Raw genomic sequence first — 27,567 nt, 5'->3', positions numbered from 1 at the left:
GCCTATCCATTGCAGGTGTTGTCGGGACTCTTGCTTTGGCTGCTTGTTTCTATTTTTGTATCTACAGGCGCAAACGTTCTAATGAAAGATCATTTATTCAAACAAGTTACGATGATCACTTAATGGAGAATAAGATTGGTAATCATTAAGTTTTATAATTTTAGTGTGAAGTATATTCAGTCCTATATCAGTATGTCACTGCTTCCTTGTTGTTATAGTTAGACAAATGATGTTGCAATTTATCTTGATTGAAAACCATTTATATATTGGATTTTGGAAGTAAAACACAGCTTAAAAGCTTATACTCATTGGGAAAATCATGTTGGTGATATCTATGTAATTGATAGATTTTGCTCATTGATAGATTCTGGAATTAGCTTGGAGAAAAAGTTAGCCTCTGGTGGCATTTCCTCAAAGCTTACGGGTATCACTGTAGACAAATCATTGGAATTCTCATATAATGAACTTGCTGAAGCCACTGGAAACTTCAGCCTGGCAAATAAGATTGGTCAAGGAGGGTTTGGTTCTGTATACTATGCAGAGCTAAGAGGAGAGGTTAGTGCCTATGCGATTCAATCTTAGGATATTGCATCTGATTCGGAGAAATTAATGCTTATTTAATCAAAAAAACAGATCTGATTTGTTGCATGACCCTTGGGGACTGACTAATGAAGTTCAAAAGGTCTTCCTAGTGGAAAACAAAAACTTACCTTATTATTTCAATTTTTGCAAGATAAGTTATGATAAATATACTAATTGGAGTATTAGGTTGGACTGTTAGATATTTGATGTAATGTTTAACTCAAGTTCTGCCACCCCTAAAAAAACTCAAGTACTGCCTTCTGACATCATATATATTTGTCTACAATATATGCAGAAGGTTGCAGTCAAGAAGATGGATATGCAAGCCTCAAAAGTATTTCTGGCTGAACTGAAGGTTTTAACAAATGTTCATCACTTGAACTTGGTATGTTCACCAGCTTTCTAATGCTTAAAGATGAATGCATGTGTGTCGGGTGAATATTGTGCTTGGTGATTATTTGTGAAAGAAACAAGTTAAATAGGACATGTGAACTTCAAGTCTACCCTTACATTATGCAACTCCTTATAGATGAAAAGTATACCTTGGACCTTTATTTTATATTTACATCTGTCAGAAAACAAAATGTTGGTATAACTTATCCTTAACTTTACACCTTAATTAATACTTAAAAGTTACTGTATATACCTCGTAAGGCTAACTGCTTGCACGATATGATATTTATATTGTTGAGTACCTGATGTTCTTTAAATGCAATTTAATTTAGCAATTATAGATGGATAAAGTTTAATAGCATATTATATGCATGCTTTTAAGATTATCATAATACTGGAATTGTATATTTTTTATGGTCATGGAATAAGTGTCACGCCTGTTCTTATACTCAATTTAAAAAAGATAAATACTCTTATCAAGTGCAGGTGCGTTTAATTGGATACTCTGTTGAGAGTTCCTTGATCATAGTCTATGAGTTCATGGAGAATGGCAACTTATGCCAGCATCTGCGTGGTTTTTCAGGTTCAAATGAGATATCTTCGTTGGGGCTAAAATTTATTTGATCAGAAATACGTTTACAAATTATAAAAAAGTGCTTGTTTTTCCAGGGAAGGGGCCATTATCATGGTCTAGCAGGCTGCAAATTGCACTCGATTCAGCTAGAGGACTCGAATATATCCATGAGCACACCAATCCCGCCTACATCCATCGTGACATCAAGTCCCCTAACATTTTGCTAGACAAAAATCTACGTGCAAAGGTGACTATACTAGAGTTATAGATGGGTAAAAAGAAGAAGTTGTCGCTAAAAAGCCAACTTACACTATGCATTCTAATTTTACAGGTTGCTGATTTTGGGTTGACAAAACTTGTAGAAGTTGGGACTGGTTCCTTGCAAACTCAACTTGTGGGTACTTTTGGGTACATGCCTCCTGAGTAAGATACTCTTTCCACTTCCCATTACACTTCTCAGTTATCCATTTTTTACTAATTCTTCTCCCCTCAAAAGACTTTATTACATATTTCTCTGCACAAGAGTAAAGAGTGCATGTTTGTGCAGATATGCTCAATATGGAGAGGTTTCCACAAAGATAGATGTATATGCTTTTGGAGTAGTTCTTTATGAACTAATATCAGCAAGAGAAGCCATTGGCAAATCTGGTGAAATTTCTACGGGAACATTGGGAATTGTTGCTATGGTTATTTCTCGTTCCTTCAAATTGAAGAATAACAAATATGTTGCCTTTTTTGAAGTTCTGCTATGATAATTTGTTTCATTATATGATGTTACATTTAATCTCTTTCATTACTGGTATATACTATACAGTTTGAAGATGTTATGAACCAGCCCGACCCCAGCACAGATCTCCACAAACTGGTTGATCCCAGACTTGGTGAGGACTACCCAATCGACTCAGTTTGTAAGGTAAAAAAAATCTTTTTAGTCAAGACAAAACTAAGAAATCATGCGATATTGATGATTGCAGCTTTGTCTCTTGGTTTGTAGTTAGCACAGCTTGCAAAAGCATGTACGCTACAAAATCATGTACAAAGGCCAAGCATGAGGTCAGTTGTGGTGTCACTGATGACACTTATATCCGGAACAGGGAACTGGTATGTCAGTTCATCAGATGAAAATCAGGATCTTGTTAATCTAATGTCTGGAAGATAGCTTTCGACTTGATCGTCCTGTGTGCATTACTACTTAAATTGACAAGCAGTATACAAAAAGCTATATTGGTTTCAAAACTCTCATGCTTAGAGTTTGTTAGTCTCTGACAATGCAACAAGAATTACAGAAGTGGGGTTGAATGTAATTCTTGAAACTTTTTTTTCTGAATTATAAAATGTTCCAACTCAAAATATATACGTGAGTGTTTTGATTTGCAAAGTGCGGAATGATAAGTTAAAATGAATCAAAACACAAAGTAATAAAAACACAAGTCTTTAAAATTTTCTGATGGATTTGAATGTATCTACCAAATATATATATATATATATATATATATATATATATATATATATATGTTTCTCTGTTCTTAGTTCATAACTTTTGTAGCTAAGCTCTTGCCGAGTCGTTTTGCCTAGTTTATCGGTTATAAGTCCATAGGAGGCAGTAAACCCGTTTTCTCGAGGATTGTAAGCAAAAGCTTAGCCTACGTCTTTTTTGAACCTAGAACATGGATTCTGTATTCTGTAGAACTATATCTCTTTCAAACTCTTCCACTAGTACGTCAGACTCAAGAAATATTACACATAGTGAGGAAAATAACGTCAAAAACCTCCAAAAAGCAATAGAGCGTTGGGACATCCCAAAAATCCCAAAAAGTCAAGTTTATGATACAAAATGGTATAGTTCAAGTTCTTCCATCAAAACCGAAGAAAGGGACATACACCTATCAAAATCATTCGAAACAATTCACCTTCTCACCAAAAGTTCCCTAGAAAAACTAGCAAAATCATACAATTACATCCATATAGGTCTAGTCCAAGTAGGAATTAAGCCCTTAACCAAAGAAGGATTAGACACCTCAATATTAGCCATTTTAAGAGATGCTAGATTCCTTGAGTTCAATGACTCTCTGTTAAGTTCCATAGAATCAAGTCTATGTAACAGACCCATCTCTTTTAGTTGCTATCCAAATTTATCCATTTCCCTTAAAGACAGGAATGTTATCCATAACATGACACTCCAAGTTAAAACTCACAACTATAAAATGTTAGAAGGATCAATTTCGGTTGCTTTAATCTTTCGAATTCATTACAAAGCAATAATGTCCATTGGTGATGATGGGCATAAAAATGCTTTCGTCAAAGGAGAAACCATCCTTCTTCAAACTGATCTTTCAAGGTCTAACACAGTCATTCCTCGATCCATAAAATGACATGACATTTCCCTTCCCACTGAATGGGTTTTAGAAGGAGTAGCTCACCCCAGATTACCGGAAAGATTAGAACCAAACACACAAATACACCAAGTTCACCAAGATGACAATGGAAGAGTCACTCTTGCATTTGATCGATCATCTCCAGCCCCTTTTATTAGTTCTCGATATTCTGATGCTTCCTCAAGAACCTTGAATTTAGGAAGGATTTCTCAAATCCCTTCTATCATTAACACTTTCTCAAGACCAAGGTACTCTACATCAGATATACCCAATACCTCTATGAGTGGTGTGGATTATTCTTCCAATATACCTCACCCTTTCTATAAACAAAGTCAATTACCACCAAACCAAAACACGGTTTCCCCTTCATCACCAACATCCCCAACCTTCTCTGCCATAACTGAGAATATGGGAATGCCAAGTGAGCTAAATGTGATTGAAAAAGAATTTCAAATCAATAAAACTTTTCTTCGTGAAGAGTTCTACTCTCCCCAAAATACTGAAAAAAGAAATTGGTTTTTTACCAACTTCAAAGAACAAAAGACACAACTTTAAGAAATTTATTATGAATTTCTCAACCAAAACAAAATCCAAATGTTATTCTTTGATTAGTTGGAAATTTACTCCTTTGACCAAAACTTATTCTTCCCATTCACAAATTACCTAAACCCCATCACTCGAATCATGAGCCAAAAATAGAAACAATGGGAAACAAGTAGCGGAACTATAGAATCACACCACCCACCTTTTAGAAATGTCACACTAACAGTTCATAGTGAAAAAATCGAGGCATACCCCATCAAGAGACCAGATGATGACATACTAAAAAATACTAGGAATACAATCCTTGATGTTAATTACACAAACACCCACCTAAATAGCATAGGAAGTCAACTAAACCGAATAGAAGACCGAATTCAAAAAACAATAGATTTCCCCAAAAGTATTAATAACCAAGAACCCATCTTTAAGCCATACCAAGTTTCTAGACAAAGCCAACAACAAATTCAAACAAATAGACCAGAATTCGTTAAAGCCATCAAAGACCATCTTAGCAGACTTGAAGCCTCCTCTTCCACAACCCAAATAGCTGCTGACAGTGTTTCATCTAAACAACTGAATGTCATACATCATGACTCAGATGAAGATGCTTTCATAAATGAAATACCCCAAGTTCATGACCTCCGACAAATGATTCCAAAATTCACAGCCCCAGACATTGGAGTTGAAAATAGACCTGAAATTTTAACCCAATCTAAATTCAATGCATCCTCTGTTTATGAATGGAATATAGACGGAATGTCTGAATGTAACATTCTAAATCATTTACAACAAATGACCATGGCAGCCAATGCTTATATAACCCAAATAGGAACCCCAGACAAAGCTATAGCTGAATTACTCATAGCAGGGTTCTCTGGCCAATTAAAAGGTTGGTGGGACTATCACCTTACCCCTGAAAATCATCTTGAAATCTTAAATTCCATTAGGGAAGATGAAGAGGGAAAACCCATTTTAGATGAACAAGGAAACCCTATCCAAGGAGCATTACCACAACTCATTCTAGTCATAACACACCACTTCATTGGTAACCCTTCTCACCTGAGAGATAAGAATGCTGAGCTTTTACATAATCTCAAATGTAAAAAACTTAGTGATTTCCAAAGATATAAAACTACTTTCCTTACCAGAGTCATGCTTAGAGAAGACTCGAACCATGCAAATTGGAAGGAAAAATTCTTAGCCGGACTTCCAACCTTACTCGGTGAAAGAGTTAGAACTTCTTTAATAACTGAACACAGAAGCCCGATACCTTACAAAAACCTGACATATGGCCATCTCATAAGCCAAACACAACGAGAAGGCCTAAAGATTTGTCAAGATTTAAAACTTCAAAGACATCTCAAATAGGAAATGAAAAGAACAAAGCAGGAATTAGGTACTTTATGTCAACAGTTTGACTATAATCCCAACAAAAGTTATTCAAAAACAAAATGTGATGGTGAATGCAAGCCATATCAAAGACCTTATCAGAAAAGGTCTTTCACAAAATCTAAACATTTCTACAAAAAATCAACAGAACCGTTCTATAATAAACCTTCCTTTAATAATAATAATAAACCTTCCTACAACAAAAAACCTTTCAACAAAAATAAATTTACTAAACCAACCAATAAAAATATAACTTGTTACAAATGCGGAAAAAGGGACATATATCTAGATTCTGCAGACTTAATAGGAAAATACAAGAGTTAAACATAGAAGAAAGCCTATCCAACAAAATCTCGGCTTTACTCCTTGAATCTTCCGACTCTGAGACATCTGAAATGTCTGGAAATGATGAACCTCTTCAAATAGATGAGATTGCAACAAGCTCATCTTCCTCTCACAATTCCTCCTCTGAAGACAGACGAATCAACGTCCTCACCAGAAATGAGGAACATTCTCTCGAAATTATAGAAAAGATAACTGATCCCCAAATAAGAAAAGAGCTCTTAGAAAAATTACTCCAACCACCAATTGAACCCAAACCAGAACAAAAACCTTATATTCTCCCATCAACAAAAACTACATATGACTTGATCACAATATTAAAAAAACATAAACCCAACCAGAAATCCGTTCCAACAATACAAGACCTACACAAAAAAATCAAAGAAATCAAAGAAGAATTAAAAATCCTTAAAGAACAACAGAAGATAGATTCTGAAGCTTTAAATGTCCTTCTAGTTCGTGAAGTAGAAGAGCAAAATACTGAACAAAAACAACTAAGCAGTTTAAACAATACTCATGAACAAGATGAAGATTTCTTATATGAATTAAGACAAGTTACCTACCAAAAATATCTCATAAAAGTCAAAGTTATCTTCTCAGATGACTTTATCTTAGATACCATTGCCTTATTCGATACAGGAGCAGATTTGAATTGCATTAAAGAAGAAATAATACCAAAAAGATTTCATCAACATACCAACGAAAAATTAACCGCCGCTAATAACTCAAACCTCAATGTAGTTAGTAAGGTTGATGCCTCTATCAATAATAAAACCTTCCAAATTAAGACATCTTTTCTCCTAGTTAAAGGCATACATCATCTTGTCATATTAGGTACACCTTTCTTCAATTTAATAACTCCCTATACTGTCACCTACAAAGGTATTACTTTCAAAACCCATGACACCAACTCACCTTCCCATTTCTTGAAAAACCCAAAACAAGGAACCTCAATACAATAAAGGCATATTCTATATATAATAACGAGATAAATGCCTTAATACAAGGCAAACAGATACAATTATCCCATCTAAAACAAGACCTTTCCTCTCACAAGATTGAGAAGCAGTTACAAGACCGATTTATCAAAGAAAAAATCTTAAAATTACTAAAACAAATAGAATTGGAACTCTGTTCTGACTTACCAAATGCATTTTGGCATAGAAAACAGCATATGATTGATTTACCTTATGAAAAAAAATTTGATGAGAAGGAAATACCAACAAAAGTGAGACCTATCCAAATGAACTCCGACCTAGAACAACATTGCAGAAAAGAAATAACCGATCTCGAATCCAAAGGAATCATATCAAAATCCAGATCCCCGTGGTCCTGTGCAGTCCTGTGCAGCTTTCTATGTAAACAAAAATGCTGAAATTGAGAGAGGGACACCAAGGCTGGTTATCAACTATAAGCCTCTAAATAAAGCCTTAAGATGAGTACGATACCCTATACCTAATATAAAAGACCTTTTACAAAAATTAAGATCTTCGGTAATATTCTCCAAATTTGATTTAAAATCAGGATTTTGGCAGATTCAAATCCACCCAAAAGATAGATATAAAACCGCTTTTACGATCTCATTCGGATAGTATGAATGGAATGTCCTTCCATTTGGAATTAAAACTGCCCCTAGCGAATTCCAAAGAATTATGAATGACATATTCAATGACTATTCTACATTTTGTATAGTATATATTGATGATGTTCTAGTTTTTTCAGAATCTATTGAACAACATTTCAAACACCTTAAAACTTTCTGCCATGTATCTAGGAAAAATGGTTTAGTTATATCAAAATCCAAGATTTCCCTATTTCAAACTCGTGTAAGATTTCTTGGCCACTACATATCAACAGGAACAGTTACACCAATTGAAAGAGCCCTAACCTTTGCAACAAAATTCCCCGATAAAATCACAGATAAAACCCAACTCCAAAGATTTTTAGGAAGTCTCAACTATATCCTAGACTTCTATCCAAACATCAATAGGATAGCCAAGCCCTTACATGACCGCCTTAAAACTAACCCCGTCCCTTGATCATCTGAACATACCGAAATTGTTCGACAAATCAAAGCTCAGGTTCTAGAAATCCCTTATCTACACCTTGCTGATCCAAATGCTTCTAAAGTAGTTGAAACAGATGCTTCTGAGTTAGGATACGGCGGTATACTAAAACAAGTAGTCAATGGTAAAGAACAAATAGTCCAGTTTACATCTGCACATTGGAATGATTGTCTAAGAAATTAGTCTACTATAAAAAAGGAAATACTTTCAATTGTTTTATGTATTACAAAATTTCAGAGTGATTTATTAAATCAAAAATTTCTCCTTAGAGTCGATTGTAAATCTGCAAAAGAGGTTTTACAAAAAGATGTCCAAAATATTGCATCAAAATAAATTTTTGTCAGATGGCAAGCATTATTAAGCATTTTTTATTTTGATATTGAACACATTAAGGGAGATATGAACTGTGTCCCTGATTTCCTAACCCGTGAGTTTCTACAAAACATATAGTCTCATGCCTCGAAAAGGCAGAGGTGGGGAAAACCCCCAGCCTTTCCCGGACAACTCCCGGTCACTCAACAAAGCAAAGCAAGTACTTCTTTAGGAAAATCGATCACATCCTGGATCGATAAGGTAATTGCAGATGAAGAAGATAATAAATTATTTCTAGCCCTTCAAACCATCAAAGCCCATGACCTCAACATCCAAAATCCCTCAACAGCCTCCCAAAGCTATTCCAAAAAATCTATTAAAGTTACCCAACAAAACACTTCTTCCAGCCAACCTACAAATACTCCCTTTCAAACTACACAAACAGCCAGTTTTCAAAACCCAACCCTCTTAGTTCCTCAGAGACCTATGTCACAATTAGGAATTGATACCCCAAAAATGCAAAACCAGGAGGTAGTGGTCAGCCAGTCAAACTTTTCAAAATCCAATTCTGATTACTATACCAAAAGAAACCATCAAAAAATAGTATCAGTCGAAAGAGGATTTAACAATGATGATGCCTCCCTAGCAATTTCAAATGTTTTCCCTAAAGGATGGATGTTCAAACCCTGGGATCTATCAAAAAATAATCACTATTATCAAGTCATTCCCTTGTCTACTGAATCGGTCACGTTCAAACATTTTTACAACGCCCATGATAGAGAACACTCAACGCCTTCATACACAACATGTCAAATACAAAAGGTCATCCACCCAAGTCAATGGGGCCAAGAACACCATCGTCCAAAATTTTTTCCTTCAAACTTCAAAAGACAATTAAACACTGCTCCTCATATTCCTACTAAGATTACCAGCAAGCATGGCATAATTCATTCTTTATTCAAAATCAGAAGAATAGTCATTCCTGGTTTTTTTATTTCAACACCAAAATCCAAGTTCAGGAACTCCCTGTTTGGTTCCTTCAATGGTGAGATTTCTTCGGAGCAATTGAAGAAATTCTTACTCCAAATGCATCTGATTGTCTAAAACTATTCAAAACACACTTCAAACCCACAGAATATGAAAGACATTTTCATCCTCTTTTAATGTTATGTTCAAATTTCTTTCTTCCATGGGTCTGTTCTTGGGAGTTTAAAATTCATTTCAACCAAATATAGTCCTGTATTGTTCGGTCCTTTAAAGTCAAATGGTGGAGCAATTTCAAAGAAGACCAAAAGATTTCCAAAGAGATCATTCAAAAATGGTTATCAAGTCAAAATTTTATTACCAACAAAGAAGTTACCACTTTCTTTGCCCAAAAATCAAATGCCCAGGCATTATTAGCCCAAGCAAAAACCAGAAGCCAATACAAAGAATCCTTACTTCAACTCGCAAATTAAATTTATGATTCTAACGATGACAGCAGTCCGGTTCATTTAGGAGATGACAACGAAGATGACTGCCACGGGATATTTTCCCCTGTAGTTTCCACTGATTGAAATCTCAAGTAAAAAAAAGTCCAAAATACCCCCAAAAATTTCATGCCAATTTACATCATTTCATATTGTTTAGTTTTCCTTTATTTCATTATTGTAATCAGTTTGTAAAGATACTTTTTTACTCCAAATTATTAGGGGTAAAATGATAAAAAGTACTTAACAAAAGATATTGTACATCATTTAAATTTTGTATCTAGTTTTCATTATATCTGCATTTCTCCATAAAATAAGCAGAGGACACAAAAGAAGACAAAGAAGACACTTCCCACTGAGACTAACTCAGCATTATTCAAAAGAAGACAAAGAAGACACAAAAGAAGATTCCCACTGAGACCAACTCAGCAATATTCTCCAAAGAAAGCAACTTTCGGTGGAAGAGGAATCATACTCAAAATCCCGTGAAGAAAGCAGCCTCCCACTCAGGAAAGCAGCCCCTCCACTAAGAAAAAGAGGACCTCCCACTCAAGTCAAGTTGTCCACTCAGGAAAGCAGAACTCCACTACAAGAAAAAGAACGATGTTGTTTCAAGAAATTAGACTCCTCGTCCTTCTATAAATAAGAGGAAGAAGAGAGTAATAAACACACTTGTAATTAGAGAGCAGATAATATACACATCTTGTACCAGTGATAGCAGTTCATATTTCCGAAGTTTATTCTCTAGTTTTCTCAAATTGTACACAAAGACTAGCAGATTGCTTTCAGTTATATAATCAAAAGCGTTTCCAAGTAATTTCAAATCCTATTCTTGTTCATATCATATTTTAATATTTTGTTTTAATTCTTATGTTTTGACATGACTTAGTTATATATAATATGTATACCATGTCTTAGTCTTACTATATTACTATCCCTACTGTTTATATTAATATTTGTTGGTCCTATAACGTCCTTTTGGTATCAGAGCCATAAGGGAGTTGTAATATTGTTGCCTATTGTTTCTCTCTCTCTCTATATATATATATATATATATATATATATATATCGAGAGAACCCTGTGAAGCTTGAATAGCTCACAACTGCTTACAAATAAGAACAACTAAACTTACAGAGAAATGTTAAAGGATACAGCTTACAATTGTTTATCTGAGAAATGTATTTGCTTAGTCTTCTTGTTGTTCTACTTGCTAATCTTGGTTTATATATCACCAAGATTACATAGTAATAAGACAAGATAATAAAACAAAACCTATCAAGTCTAATACTATGCTGCTTCATTACTCTATTCCAGCATCTTTAAATATCTTCATAATAGCATGGAAATGGCAATGCTTCTTTGTTCTCAAAAACCCAGTTGAATAGGCTGCCACATTCCTTTTGCAAACACTCGACGCATGTGACTGTGTTGTCACTGTCAACGGATGTTTGAATTGATCATTCGTCGGGTACATGATTATTATCCGTCGGGTTGCCTTGTTGATCATCCATCGGTGGCTTTGTTGATCATCCGTCGGTGGCTTTGTTGATCATCCGTCGGGTAGCTATTTGACACTTGACTTCATTTCAGTTATGCAGAATTACAAGACATCTTATATTTACAATTAATCAACCTATTCTGCATATCTAGTTAAACTCAACATGACTTATATGCTACTACTGAATCTATACAAAGGTGTTTACAGATATGTGCTACATGACTTATTATTACATAAGCTACTCACTCGATGGATGTCAAATTATCATCCGTCGGGACTATATTGAGTCATCCGTCGGGACTATACCTGATTATCCGTCGAGTGCTACATTTTTCACTAAGTTGAATCTACTAAGGTGTTTTGTTAATGAAATCATCAAGTGTACAACATATTCCCAACAATCTCCTCCAATTTATGTCTACTAGAATTATAGCCATAAATTAAGAGTAACTTGATGATAACAAAACACTCTAAAAATACAGATTTAAAAAGTAGTAGATAAAACTGAAAGGTGATGCATAATTTACTGAAAAATTTACAAGACAAAGTGTACAAGGATTTGCTCACAATCATTTTCAAGGTGCTCCTCTAGTCTGAGCAGATTGATCTATTTCCTTGATTGTCTAGATTTCTTCCCAAGCTTCCTGTTATTTTCTTCTATCTGATTTTGGAGCGTATGTGGAATTCAAGTTCATCAGATTCTGAAAGATCCAGCATTTCTTGCATTTCCAGAAGAGTCTCATTGCCAGAGATGCTCAACTGGTCCTCTAATCAGAAGAATCTTTTAACTCCCTTATCATCCATGAATTCCATCAGCCAGTGGGGCCTTAGATGCACTCTACTCCCTGTGTAAGAAATAGTTAAGGTCTTTGGGAGTGCATCTTTGGCTCTAATACTCCTCAGTTCTTCAATCTTCTTTAGAACTAGTCTTCTAGCTGTCACATTGAATCCAAAGTTCTTCTTGAAGGATGAATAAACTTTTATCAGTACAGAATGGCGCTCTTGATGAATCCTGTAAAGTGGCCATGATATCTTTTTTCCTCCCTTATACTTGAATACTAACCTTTCAGGTAGATTCCTGTAAGCATCAATCCCTCTAACTTCTTCCAGTTCATCTAGATAGAGGTTTAGATCAGAGAATTCCTTGATGTCACAGATGTTCATGATATCTCCTTTGTTGACCTTGGTTTGAGTTTTGGTTAGGGACTTGGATCTGAGAGTTGAGGGCTTCACTTTCTTAACAGCTCTTGTCTTTGTCTTCTTTAGCTTCATGAAATGAGGTAGATTGAGTTCAGGAATCGGTAGACTATCTCAGTCTATTGGCTCATCCTTTGGAATGATAGGTTCACCATGAAAATTCTTGGATGGATCTATCTTGAATTCTTCATGTGCCACAGAGGACATGGATGTTTGAGTTGTTGCAGATGTAGACTTTTTAGGAAAGTAGTCTTCCATCTCCTCATTACTGAAATCCAATTTTCTATTAGAGGGAAGCTTGTATCTGAATTTTCTTTTTTGTTGAGGTGCTTCTTGCATTTTCTGATCTTTAGATTCAGTGGTTTCAGATGGTTGTTCAGGAATTTGTTCTGTGGGTTTCACCAGCTTGCAACTTGGCCTAGATAGCAGCTTGCTCCTTCTTTTGTTTGACCTTTTTAGCATCTAGAGCAGCTTGCTTCTTTTCTTACTTCAATCTTGCCTTTTCTTCTCTTTTTGCTTCAGCAAATTGAGGGTGTCCAGCTACCACACAAATTTCCTTACCAATTCTGAAAACTTTGACAATTCTCCTTTTCAATACTGAATCAGCTGGATCCTTGTAGAATGCAATAGATCTTGACAACAGTTTCTTCTCATCAGGCTTTGGTGTCTTATACACTATGTCCAAAGGGTTCTTGAGTGAAGACTTTGGGTAGTTCACCTTTGGCTTCATGATTAGATCTGCCTTTGGAGATTTGATGCAGGATGTCTGGCCTCTTTCCAGATAGTTCATGTTCATATCATTCACAGAGATTTGCCTGACTTGAGAGTGATGAATGGCTAATTTTTCTGATTTCTTTGCTAGAACAAATTTCTTTTGAATATCCTCATCAATTTTCTCCCAGTTGATTGGACTCAACTGCTTCTTCTCAGCTGCACTCAAAGTTGTTGTTGCTTCATTTATTAGATCAATGCTATCTTTAGTTGGTGGCTTAGTGAAAGCAATTGTAGGCACAATTACTTTGCTAACTTGAATGTTGAGTTGTTTCCCCCCCCCCACTTGAGCCTTTCTCCCCCTTTTTGTTATCATCAAGTTGTGTGGGAGGGAGTTGAGCAGCCACCAACTGTTGGAGTAGTGTAGTTTGAGTTTCTTGATTGTTAAGTATCTTGGCCATTGACTTCTCTACAGCAGATAATCTTGAGTTCATGGCCTCAACTTTCCTATTGAGATCAGCCTCATTCCTTAGTTTTTGAACTATTTCAATCATGGTGGTAGCAGGAAGTCTAGTATCCAACCTTTCTATGACATCCTTCTTTACTTCAGAAATTTCTTGCTTGATTGCATCCACACTCTGACTGTGTTGGAGGGCTTGAATTATATGCAGCTGGAGTGCTTCAAGATGTGATGTGAGTAGCTTCTTTATGCTGGCATTAGAAGATTCCTGAATGGCTGTTTGGGTGTCATGAATTAGCTTGAATAGTGTTGATTGGAGATGTGAGTAGGAGCATTCTTTTGTTAGTATCCAGGCAGGAACATCTGCATCTCCCCCTATGCTCATGTTGTCTTCCTCATCATCCCCACCAGCATCCCCAAAAGAATTTTCATCCAGTTCAAAATCACTGCCAATGTTGGAAGGCATAGCAGTGATGGCATCCTTTGCTCTCTGTAAAGATTGTGTAGTATGCACCAAGTTCAGCAATCTTTCAGCCTCCTCATTGCCCTATACAACTAGAGTTTGGTAAGCTGTCACAGGGTGAGTAAATGTCTCAGCATCCAGGAAAATAGAATCTATAACAGCTTGATATTCTTGCTGAAATAGCCTTTCCTTTTCTGCATCATTGACATTCATTGACTCACTTGCAATGGTTTCCATCCTTATCACTCATGTACCTGCATTTCTCTCATGATCTCTCTTTTGTTGCATCAAGGTCTCACCTTGGCTCCCCACCCTCACACCCTCACCTTCACCATCTAAGGTGGGACTCCTCACACTCACTTTTGCCAGTCCTGAAGAAATGGACTGCATAGGTTCACTCTTTTCCTCTCTTTTTTCCTGGGAGCAACCCAGACTCTCACTCATTTCATTCTCTTCGCTCAGTCCTAGTAGTGATTGCACTACTACTAAGTCGTCTGCACTTGTAAGAATTGAAGAGATTTGAAGTTGTGCAGAGATAGTCGACAGATAAGAGATATCCATCGGGGTAGTAATTTGGCTAATCGACGGATGACTGCTGTTAGGCACATCCATCGGGATACAATCACTACTCGATGGATGAATAATATCCATCGAGAGAGTAGAAATAAATGAGTTTGGAGTGGAGACTATTGTGGACTCTGTGCAGATTGATGAAAATTTAGGCACAGATGTCTCAACAGTCTCAGAAAGAAATGGCAAGTGAGCCAACAAATCATCTAGAAGATGATGCTCACTTGCTTGGATTTTTGGCTTCTCCATAAGAGTTAAAGATGGAGAATTTAGAAGTGATGTGTTTATCATGTCAACATCCAAAGAGTGTGTGGGAGAATTTGGTGTTTCAGGTGCTTCTATTATTAAAGATTTTGGCTGTGACTCCACATTTATTGGAGCCACATCAACCTGACTTTGAGAAGGTGCAGTGACTATGTCTTTAGCACCATTTTGCACAGTGTGTGAACCCTGTGCATCCCCAAGGGTCGTTGATTTCTTCTTTCTAGTGTAAGTTTGGGGTGAGCTTGTGTCCCTTACCCTTTTGGCCTGTGCTCTTGGCTGAGAGCTTGTTTCAATGGTAACATCCTTTTGGGAGGATGAAACCAGTAATAAGCTGATATCCTTATTAAGCACTGTAGTTTGTTGGGAAACTGTAGTGTGGCTAGGATGGGAAACACTCACCTCTCCAACCTTATCCTTAGGGTTTCTTTGATGTTCACCCTGTCCCTCACCTTTCTTACCCACCTTCACACTCCCCTCTTTAGGTTTGGTGGATTTTACAACTGGCACCCTTTGAGAGACACCAGAGGGGGCTTTCTTTGTCTTTATTTTTGAAATTTTGGATTTGGTAGCTTGGGTAGGCAACTGTTGTGTCAATGACACAGTTTCCATAGTTATACTAGAATGCAAAGAAGTTTGTGAGGTTGGAAGAGTAGAGACAGTGGAAATTACCTCACTTACCTGAGGTGCTTCCATTACTGGGAAGTAGAAGAGTGGCACCTTTTTATGATGGTTTGCTCTGTTTAAATCTACAATGATTCTCCTTTCTTGAACCCAACAATCTAATTTGTTGGTTGGGTTCTCAAGTACAATATCCTCAGAGAGGTGGTTAACAAGCATCATTAAAAATCTAGCATAATAAACATTTTTACCCCTCTTATTCAGCTCCCCTAACTTAAACCCCAACTCAAATATGACTAGATCACTAAAGTTGAAAAATTTATCAGTTACTAGCATGTAAAGCATGTTAAGCATAGAGATATTAACTGAATCAAAATTGCTAATTTTACTAGAAAATACTTTAGTGACTACATCACACAGATAACTCTATTTTTTCCTAAGACCCAACCTTCTAATTTCACTTAATTTAGAAGTAGAGAGTGCATAGCCCATGGAATTAAGCATATTAACAATATCAGTATCTGTGTGAGGAGTAGTGATAGTATTATCAGGAAACTTGAAGCATGCTTTAACAATATCACTATTAACACAGAATTCCTTACCTTTAATAGTGAAAGTGATAGCCTTATCAGTTGAGTTGTATGTTGTAGTCATCCACATTTCTTCAAGAACCTCACAGTAAATGGTGGGTGATTCCAGCATGGCATAGTTGAGTTTGCAGTTCTTCACAAAATCCATCATTTTGTGGTAGTCTCCAGACTGCTGAATCCCCTTGTTCACTAGAGCCGTGAAGTTGTTCTTCTCATAGATGAATCCAGTTTGAGACATGATCTTGACGATTGGTGCCATTGTTAGAGAGTGAAAATTGCAGAGATAGAGAGATGATAATTGCTTTTGAGAAAGAGAGAAGTTAGAGCAGATGATTTCAGAATGATAAAAGAAAAGCAGTGAAAATGAATAAAGCTTTTATACTATCTCAAAAATAACTGACAAAAGTAATAAAGTAAAATAAAGTAACCAATAAGAATTGCCCAAAGTAGCTGTTTAAAAAAATAAACTAAAAATTCCATCAATTTTCCGTCGTGTTATGCTTACAAACTGTAAGTATACTCGATGGATAATGTTCAGAGAATCAACGGCTAAGAATAAGACAATTCGACGGATGATGATAAATCAGTTATCCGTCGAGACATAAAATATTCCAGAAAAATAATTGATTTTATTAACAAATTGTATACCGACGGATGATCAAACTCGATGGATAATGATCATCCATCGAGATGTAAATTTTGACTTAGCCAAAATTTCATCCAAGACTGAAAAATTAATTAAATTTCTGGCTGCATTACAACTTGCAAATTATCTGAAAAGGTTTAAGAAAAATTAAGCATACCTAACTCAATTACCAACCTTGAAAAGGTGGATTCATCTAGTGGCTTGGTAAATATATCTGCAAGCTGTTTTTTACTTTGAACAAAATATAGTTCCACAGTACCATTCATTACATGTTCCCTTATGAAGTGGTACTTGATGTCTATGTGCTTTGTTCTTGAATGTTGTACTGGATTTTCAGTGATGACAATTGCACTTGTGTTATCACAGAAAATAGGAATCCTTTCCACTTGCAGACCATAGTCTAGCAATTGGTTTCTCATCCACAAAATTTGTGCACAGCAACTGTCAGCAGCAATATATTCAGCTTCAGCTGTAGAAGTAGAAACTGAGTTTTGCTTTTTACTAAACCAGGACACAAGCTTGTTTCCTAGAAAATGACAGGTTCCTGTTGTACTTTTTCTATCAATTCTACAACCTGCATACTCTGCATTTGAACACCAAAACTTGGCATTTAGTACCCTAGAGATTCTAGCTCTGAAAATTCTCTTAATAGCTACTAAGTGAGCTTCTCTACGATCAGTCTGAAATCTGGCACAAAGATATGTAGCAAACATTATATCTGGCCTACTAGCTGTTAAGTACAGAAGTGAGCTAACCATGCCCCTATAACTTGAAATATCCACAGACTTTTCAGTAATGTTTAATCCAAGCTTAGTTGCAGTGGCTATGGGAGTTTTTGCAGATATGCAATCCATTAGATCAAACTTCTTTAAAAGATCATTAATGTATTTAGTTTGACTAATGAATACTCCATCACTAACTTGCTTAACTTGAAAACTAAGAAAGTAAGTCAGTTCTCCCATCATGCTCATTTCATACTTACTTTGCATCAATTTGGCAAACTTTTTGCAAAGTTTTTCATCTGTAGAGCCAAAAATAATGTGATCTACATAAATTTGAACAAGTATGCTAGAACCATTAACATTTCTAAAGAATAAATTTTTGTCTACAGTACCTCTAGTGAAGTGATTCTCTAAAAGAAACTTTGACAAAGTGTCATACCAGACTCTAGGTGCTTGCTTCAATCCATAGAGTGCTTTCAAAAGATAGTATACATGATCCAGTAGATTTGGATCTTCAAAACCAGGAGGCTGACTGACATAGACTTCCTCCTCCAAATTTCCATTTAGAAAGGCACTGTTGACATCCATTTGATAGACTTTGAAATTGGCATGGGCTGCATAGGCTAAGAAAATTCTGATGGCTTCAAGTCTTGCAACAGGAGCAAAGGTTTCATCAAAATCTATTCCTTCTTATTGACAATAGCCCTTAACAACCAATTTAGCTTTGTTCCTGACTACTATGCCATTATCATCCATCTTGTTTCTGAATACCCATTTGGTGTCTATTGGATTCTTTCCTTTAGGCTTAGGTACCAGCTTCCAAACTTTGTTCATTTCAAATTGGTTTAGCTCTTCCTGCATAGCTAAAATCCAATCAGGATCTAACAAAGCTTCTTCTATCTTTTTTTGGTTCTTCCTTAGATAGGAAACTGCTATATAGACATTCTTCTTGAGTTGCTCTCCTTGTTTGAACTCTAGAAGAAACATCACCAATGATGAGCTCAAAGGGGTGATCCTTTGTACATTTCCTTTGTTGAGGTAGATTAGCTCTAGATGAAGAGGCCTCATTGTTGTCTTGATGTATGATTGAGTTTTGATTGTTAGAAACTCCCCCTGAGTTTGTGAATCTATGATTTGAGAAAGGGGAACTTTTTGTAAGTGATCTATTCTGACTTTCAGCTTCTTTTGATGACCCGACGGATAGTGAATTTTGAGTACCGACGGATGAAGCTGGTTATCTCCCGACGTGTTAGATATATTTGATAATGTCATTACTAATATGATTTGTGTTTAGTTTTCAGATCTTACTTAACTAGGCAAATCAGTACTTAACTGGAAATCAGCATTTATACTGAAGTCAGAACTTAAGTTGTCAGAACTTAAGTTATCAGGAGATTTATCAGAAGATAATATCAGGACTTAAGGAGACTTTCAGATAAGGAAGGCGGCTGATTGAAAGGAAAGAAGATCAAGACAAACACAAGAAGAGATATGCATGAAGAAGGAATTCTATGAAGAATAGAATACTTGGAAGTAAAGATAACTAGTTGATATATTTTAGGATACAGAATCATATTCAATATCAATTAGCGATTATCTTGTAACTGTGTAGTATATAAACACAGACATAGGGTTTACACTATATGTGTTATCATAATCGAAGTTATTTTTATTGTAACCCTAGCAGCTCTCGTGATAATTTGTTCATCACTGAGAGGGGACAGTTCCATATTATAACAGAGTTTAATAAAGCTTGTTTTCTGTTACTTGTGTTCTTTAATTCGATTTGATTGTGATAAACACTGTATTCAACCCCCTTCTACAGTGTGTGTGACCTAACAAGTGGTATCAGAGCAGATCTGTTAACACACAAACAGTTTAAGATCCGAAAACAATCATGTCTGAAGAAGAACAAACTCCAACTAAGCCCAACAAAACTGAAGAACCTCCAAAGACTCAAATCCATAGTCGATATGAGACTATTAGAGTTCCCATACTGAAACCATCTGAATATTCCATATGGAAGGTGAGGATGTCTATGTTTCTGGAAGCTACTGATCCAGAATTCCTTTAAAGAATCAATGAAGGACCACACAAGCCAACCAAACTCTATGTTGTAGTTGCAGGTGAACCAGCAAAGTCTGTACCAAAGGAGAAGAGTGATTACACTGCTGAAGATATCTCATCAATTGCTAAGGATGCTAAGGTACGACATTTGCTGCATAGTGCCATTGATAATGTAATGTCAAACAGGGTAATCAACTGCAAGACTGCAAAGGAGATATGGGATACTTTGGATACAAGATGCCAGGGAACCGATTCAATTAGGAAGAACAGGAAGACTATACTCACTCAAGAGTATGAGCACTTTGACTCAAAGCCTGATGAGTCATTAACTGGTTTATATGACAGATTTGTCAAACTCTTGAATGATTTATCACTAGTTTACAAGGAATATGATCTTGAGGATTCAAATCTTAAATTCATGTTAGCACTTCCTGAAAGTTGGGATTTGAAGGTCACCACTATAAGAGACAACTATAATCTTGAAGAAACAACTATTGATGAAATTTATGGGATGCTCAAGACTCATGAACTTGAGATGGAACAAAGAAACAAGAGAAAAGGAAGAAAGTCAAGGACAGTTGCTCTTAAGGCTGAGGAGGAATCCCCCAAAGCAGCTGCCTCAAGGAAAGGCAAGGGAAAAGCTCTCATCACAAAGTCTGATACTGAATCATCAAGTTCTGATATTGATGATGACTCTGAAACTGAAAGCTTACCTGAGATGGATCCTGATGAAGAGATGATGAAGCCGTGTACTCTTATGGTGAAAGGAATCACAAGGATTGCATACAGGAAATTCATAAAAGGAAAGAAATTTTCCATGAAAGGTGCAAGTTCTGATAAGAAGAGTTTCAGAAAATCTGAAGGCAAAGGAGGAAAGTCTGACAGAGGAGATTACACAAATGTCAAATGCTACAACTGTGGCGAGAAAGGCCACATATTTCCTGATTGCAAGAAAGTAAGGAGTGACAAAGGCAATGCTCTTGTCACAAATAAGAAAAGCTGGACAGACACTTCAGATTCTGAAAGTGAGGTGAACTATGCCTTGATGGCAAACGCTGATAGTAGTTTTGATGTTGCTGAGTTAAAGGTACCTCAAACTACTTATGCCTTTCATACTGATGATATTAATGAGTTGAAAAGATATCTTAAAACCATGTTCATTAGTTATAGAGATCAAACTTTAACATGTGAAAGATTAACTTCTGAAAATATTACTTATAAGAAGAGGAATGATTATTTTGAAAAAGAGTTAGTCATGTTTCATCAAACTCAGAAAGATAGAGATGATGCCTTTTATGTTAGGGATGAAATACTTAAAATAAATGAATCTCTAAAAACTGAGTTAGAAAAGGAAAGAGAGATTATCAGGACTTGGACTAACTCTGGAAGAACAACTTAGAATTTGTTAAGTAGTGGAAACTGGAAAGAAGGCTTAGGTTATGGAGATGATAAGAATGATAAGGGAACTATAGAAATTGAGCCTGTAGTTGTTAAACAAAAGCCTAAGGTAAATCCTGTTAAGTTTGTAGCTGTAAAATCTGATATTTATAAATCAGAAGTTAAAGAGAAATTAACTTCTGACAAACCAAAACAGGATAAGCCAACTGAAGTTAACATAGGCTTAATGACAAAGAAGCAACTTAAGCATAAGCTGAAAGATATTAAGAATGTAAACAAGGTAAATCCACCTAGGAAAAATAGGAATGGAAAGGAAGGTGTGAATAAAAGTAATAATTATAAGCCTGTTCCTAATGCTCCTAGAAAAATATGTCATAACTGTGGAAATTCTAATCATCTGGCTTCTTTTTGCAGGAAAAATAAGAACATAAACTCCCTACCTTCAAAGTCAGAAGTTAAGAGTCAGTTTGTTAGATATAGGCCACAAAATCCTTGTTTTCATTATGGTAGTTTATGGCATTTCATTTATACTTGTAAGGAATATCATAGTTTGTACTATGATCATGATCATATAAAACCTTCTTTGAAGAAAGTTAGCATTGTTCCTTCTAGTGTAAGTTCTGATACAAAGTCTGATAGTGTAAATTCTGATAAGAAAAATGTTAACATAAACTCTGATGTTAAATCCGCTGCAAATGTTAACAAACTTAATAAGGCCAAAGGATCCAAGCAAGTCTGGGTCCTTAAACCTAATCATTAGTGGTCTTTGTGATTGCAGGGCAACAGGAAAAACATCCTAGTTCTGGACAGAGGATGTTCAGGACATATGACTAGAAATAAAGCCCTGTTATCAGACTTTGTGGAGAAAGCTGGCCCAAGTGTTTCTTATGGAGATGGCAACATGGGAAAAACTTTGGGATATGGCAATATCAATCTGGGGAATGTCATCATTGAAAAAGTAGCTCTGGTCTCAGGACTTAAACACAATCTGCTCAGTGTTAGTCAAATCTGTGACATAGGTTATCATGTGGATTTCTTTGAAGAACACTGTGAAGTTGTAAGCAAATCTACAGATAAAGTTGTTCTGAAAAGATACAGACATGGTAACATTTATGAAGCCAAGCTTTCAACAAGTACTGATGGTTCTACAATATGTCTGTTAAGTAGAGCATCAATTGAAGAAAGCTGGAATTGGCACAAGAAACTCTCTCATTTAAATTTCAACAATATAAATGAACTAGTCAAGAAAGATCTTGTGAGAGGTTAGTCAAAATCAGTATTTGCTCCTGATGGCCTTTGTGATTCATGTCAGAAGGCAAAACAAAGAAAATCTTCTTTCAAGAGCAAGACTGAATCATCAATTCTTGAGCCTTATCACCTACTACATGTTGATCTATTTGGTCCAGTGAATGTCATGTCTATTACAAAGAAGAAATATGTTATGGTCATAGTGGATGAGTTCACCAGATACACATGGGTGTATTTCTTGCACACAAAAAGTGAAACTGCATCTATTTTGATTGATCATGTCAAGCAACTGGATAAATTAGTCAAAGATTCTGTGAAGATCATAAGAAGTGATAATGGCACTGAGTTCAAGAATTTGATCATGGAAGAGTTCTGCAAAGACCATGGAATAAAGCAGGAATTTTCTGCTCCTGGAACTCCACAACAAAATGAAGTTGTTGAAAGAAAGAATAGAACTCTTATTGAAGCTGCACGAACTATGCTTGATGAAGCAAAGTTGTCAACCTACTTTTGGGCTGAAGCTGTGCAGACTACTTGTTTTACTCAGAATACAAAACTCATTAACAAGCATGGCAAAACACCATATGAGATGGTGAAGAAAAAGAAGCCAAATCTGAAGTATTTTCATGTATTTGGGTGCAAGTGTTTTATTCTTAAGACTCATCCTGAACAACTATCCAAATTTGATCTAAAAGCTGATAAAGGAATTTTTGTTGGATATCCACTTTCCACAAAAGCATTCAGAGTCTACAATTTAAGAACAAGGGTTGTCATGGAATCTATCAATGTCTCTTTTGATGATAAGAAGATTACAAGACTTGAAGATTTCAATGATCATGATCAGCTGAGATTTGAGAATGAAGTTTTAAATTCTGATACTGTAAATGCTGACAGTCTAAATCCTGATACTGCAAACTCTGATAAATTAAACTCTAATGTTATTGAAACTGTAGTGACTACGCCAAAGGAAGATGCACCTGTGCAGGGGGAGCATACTGAAGATACAACCACATTTCGAGAAGCATCAGAACCTACACCATGCTCTTCAAGTTCTGATTCATCAAGTTCTGATGGGCCAAGTTCTGATAATTCTGTAAACTCAAGTGTTGATATTCTGGAAACTCAAATTCTGAAGGATTCAACTCAGAGAGCATAATTTCAGGGGGAGAATCAGAAAATATTGATGAAGACAACATGGATCATGGGGGAGTATCCAGTTCTAGAGAAAATCTTCCATCTGCACGGAAGTGGACTAAAGCACATACACCTGAATTAATTATTGGAAATCCTGATGCAGGTGTTAGAACTAGAACAACTACATCAAATGAAAGTCTTTATCACTCTTTTCTCTCTCAGACTGAACCAAAGAAAGTGGAAAAAGCTCTTCAAGATGCTGATTGGGTGCAAGCAATGCAGGAAGAGTTAAATGAATTTGAAAGAAACAAAGTCTGGACCCTAGTGCCAAGACCAAAGAACAGATCTGTTGTTGGTACAAAGTGGGTGTTCAGAAACAAAACTGATAGTGATGGCATAATTACAAGGAATAAAGCAAGGCTGGTTGCAAAAGGATATTCTCAATAGGAGGGAATTGATTATGATGAAACATTTGCACCAGTTGCTAGATTGGAAGCCATAAGGATATTTTTGGCTTATGCTGCTCACAAAAAGTTTACAGTCTTTCAAATGGATGTGAAAAGTGTTTTTCTCAATAGAGAATTGGAAGAGGAAGTATATGTTGAACAACCTCCAGGTTTTGTAGATTCAAAATTTCCTAATCATGTCTACAGACTTGACAAAGCACTTTATGGCCTTAAGCAAGCTCTGAGAGCATGGTATGAGACACTAGCTCAGTTTCTTCTAGAAAGTGGATTTAACAGAGGGACTATTGACAAAATATTATTTTATCTCAACCATGGAAAGGACTTACTTTTGGTGCAGATATATGTTGATGATATCATTTTTGGTTCTACAAAGGACAGACTTTGTAAAAAGTTTGCCAAGCTGATGCAGTCAAGATATCAAATGAGTATGATGGGGGAACTTAGCTATTTTCTGGGCCTTCAAGTCAAGAAGAATGAAGAAGACACTTTTATTTGTCAATCCAAGTACACCATAGATTCACATCAACTGCAGAAACAGAATACATTGCTGCAGGAAACTGTTGTGCATAGATTCTTTGGATAAAGAATCAGTTACTGGATTATGGGTTAGAATTTTCTAAAATTCCTATTTACTGTGATAATCAAAGTGCTATTGCTATGACAGGTAATCCAGTTCAACACTCAATGACAAAGCACATCAGCATTAGGTACCACTTCATAAGGGAACATGTAGATGAAGGTACAGTGGAATTCCATTTTGTTCCAACAGATCAACAACTAGAAGATATCTTCACAAAACCACTATGTGAAGCTACTTTTACAAGATTGGTAAATGAACTTGGAATGGTTTCAGGTTCTTTCTCTAAATCTGCTTAGTTTATGTTCTGATTCATCAGACTTTATGATCAGTATTTACAGATATTACTATCTTTGTGTATTCTGTGCTTAAATTGAAAATTGTTAAAGTGCTGATTGTTGTCTGATGTGAATTTCTAAACTCTGATAGTGATATGAATGTTTCTGTGAATATTCAATCCAATGAGGATAACTGTGCTAGATACTGACCTAGTAATCTTTAATATACTAAAGTTCCCATGTATGAAGTAATTGTTTATGTGGAAATCTTTTAACACAAGCAAATTCTGATATTGAGCTTAGTTAAAGTTTACTTTGTGTATCTTGTTACTAAGTCAAAAACTAGAATAGTGCTTCTTATCTATTAAGTTCCGATGTTGGTAAATTTGATGGATGTACTAAGTGCTGATAAGCCTCACTTATCAAAAGAAAAAGAAAAGAAATAAAAATCAGGTACTCCTTTGAGATCTAGAGTAAAAATATGGAAGGGAAGACCCAAGTGCATTTCTGGTATTAAGTTATATGCATTAGAAAAGCAAAATAAATATTTTCTTGGTGACTTTTCACACTCTATGATTACTGGAGAAATACTCTGATAATAGCATAAATTCTTATAAGCAGTCATGACTCACTTACACTGAGAAGCCACTGATGGAATTTCAAAAGATGCATAAAATGAGCACAAAACAGTTGAGGTCGACTCATGCATGAACTCATTCTATAGTAGACTTCAGAATAATGACAGATTTTGAGCAAAGTTCTTAGTTATGCCTTATTTCTAAGATGCACTGAAGTGAATCAGACTTTAATCTTTATCGGATATTTAGCTTACTGCACACACATACACTCCATATGAATGATAAAAATTATTGTGGTGATAAATGTTATTTTAGATGAACAGGTTAAGTGTCAGTTGCATAAATTCTGAGGACAAGTTCTGATGGAAATTCTGATGATTAAGTTCTGAAGAAACAAAATCAGTATTTGTGTGAAGAATTACAGAAATAGACATTCACTTTTCGAGTTAAGGAGCCATGTTCTGATGACCTTTTAAATTCTGATAATAATCAAGTTCTGATGACCTGTTATATTCTGATAATAATCAAGTCCTGATGACCTTTTAAATTCTGATATTAATCAAGTTCTGATGCTGACGTGGCAGTATTTCTTTACTTGGTTTATTTTTGGTCATTACCTAAACGGTCATATTTTTCAGAATATTGGTTTACGAGAGATAAAGCAGTAATATTCATTTATTTAATGGGATTACTTGGTTAGTGGGACGGTTTTTCTCCTTGAAAAACTGTATGTGATAAGTAATAATTGCTTATTTACCGTGCCCATTAACTTTTGCCTTAACTACTGCATGTCCGACAGGTGTAAAGGTCTGTTACACTACTTATTAACTGCTGTCACGTGGGGTGTCTAAGTAAAAGAGATAAAAGAATTTTAAATCTTTTATTTTCATTCTTATTCTACTCTTTCTCTTTTCTTATTCTCTCTCACAATTTCTGACGGTTTCTTTACAGACATTTTATCAAACACCTTACAGGCATGACACCCAAGGATTTAATTGTTGATGGAGCCAAGTTTGTACCAAACAACTATGCTGCAATCTTGAACAAGGCTGGAGCTCCATCAGATTTGCACTTTGTGCAAGATTTCTTAGCAAATAGTGAGCTTGGGTATGCTTTGACCCAACCTCAAGCCATTTCAAGCCAACAAGTACTGACGTTTTGGCGAACTGGGATTTTTGATGATGGTGGTTCTACTGGCACTCCAAGCATCGTATTTGAAGTCAATGATGTTGAACATGTGGTCACTCCTGGAGCCGTTCGTAAAGCTCTTCACTTACCAGAAGGCTGTATATTCTCAACAGTGGAGGACCCTGTTCTTCAGCCGCTCATGGCCAGTTTGGGCTATGAGAGCAGTTTGGGAAAGCTTGGACAATTGAAAAGAGCAAATATCAGGAAGGAATGGAGCTTTTTCTTCTATTGTATCACTAAGGCATTTGCCAATAAGTGCTCCAACTTTGATGTCATTCCAATCATGAGTCAACAAATCGGGTATGCTCTTATTCATCAAACTCACTTTGATTTTGCAATTGCTGTGTTAGGTTTCATAGGGGATAGGATGACAGAGGATAGGAATATCGTATACTTTGCTATATTATGTCAGCTTATATATTCTTTTTGTTGTGCTAATGAGCCCCAACCTACCACTGATTTAATTTCACCATTTAAGCTTGCAAAGAGGGCTTTTAATGACTTGCTAAATGCTGACATAAAGAAACAAGTTGTTAGACCATTATAGATACCTCGTTTAATGAAATAGATACTGGTAAATGTTGATCCTCATACCTACATATCTGTTTACCCTGATATTCCACCCACCAACACATCCCAGCCACCACAACACCCATCAGAACATACCACATCTACACAAACACCTCAAACTTCTCAACCTTAACCTGCTCAACCCTCCATCAGGACATATTTCAAACCATCACAGTCATCTCAACCTTCAGCACATCTAGTGCAGTCTTCTTCTGCTTAGCAACAGCATCAAGATCTAAGAAAGTTTCACAGCAGAAAAGAAGGAGGATCATCTTGA

The 27,567-nt window shown here is 35.9% G+C and overlaps 1 protein-coding gene across 1 annotated transcript; it reads left to right on the top strand.

Moving 5' to 3' along the window:
• Window positions 1–5: 5 nt before the first annotated feature.
• LOC141670856 (chitin elicitor receptor kinase 1-like) lies at window positions 6–2,903 on the top strand. The gene is made up of 9 exons (XM_074476897.1): window positions 6–138; window positions 365–555; window positions 878–967; window positions 1,462–1,558; window positions 1,645–1,796; window positions 1,881–1,972; window positions 2,097–2,235; window positions 2,364–2,462; window positions 2,544–2,903. Exons 1-9 carry the CDS (start codon window positions 123–125, stop codon window positions 2,706–2,708), a joined length of 1,041 nt encoding a protein of 346 aa, XP_074332998.1. The 5' UTR covers window positions 6–122; the 3' UTR covers window positions 2,709–2,903.
• Window positions 2,904–27,567: the final 24,664 nt, after the last annotated feature.

The sequence above is a fragment of the Apium graveolens genome, chromosome 1 (assembly GCF_009905375.1).
Source record: "Apium graveolens cultivar Ventura chromosome 1, ASM990537v1, whole genome shotgun sequence".
Classification (NCBI taxonomy): Eukaryota; Viridiplantae; Streptophyta; class Magnoliopsida; order Apiales; family Apiaceae; genus Apium; species Apium graveolens.
Note: the sequence above shows the minus strand (reverse complement) of the source record. Positions and strands in the feature narration are given on the sequence as shown.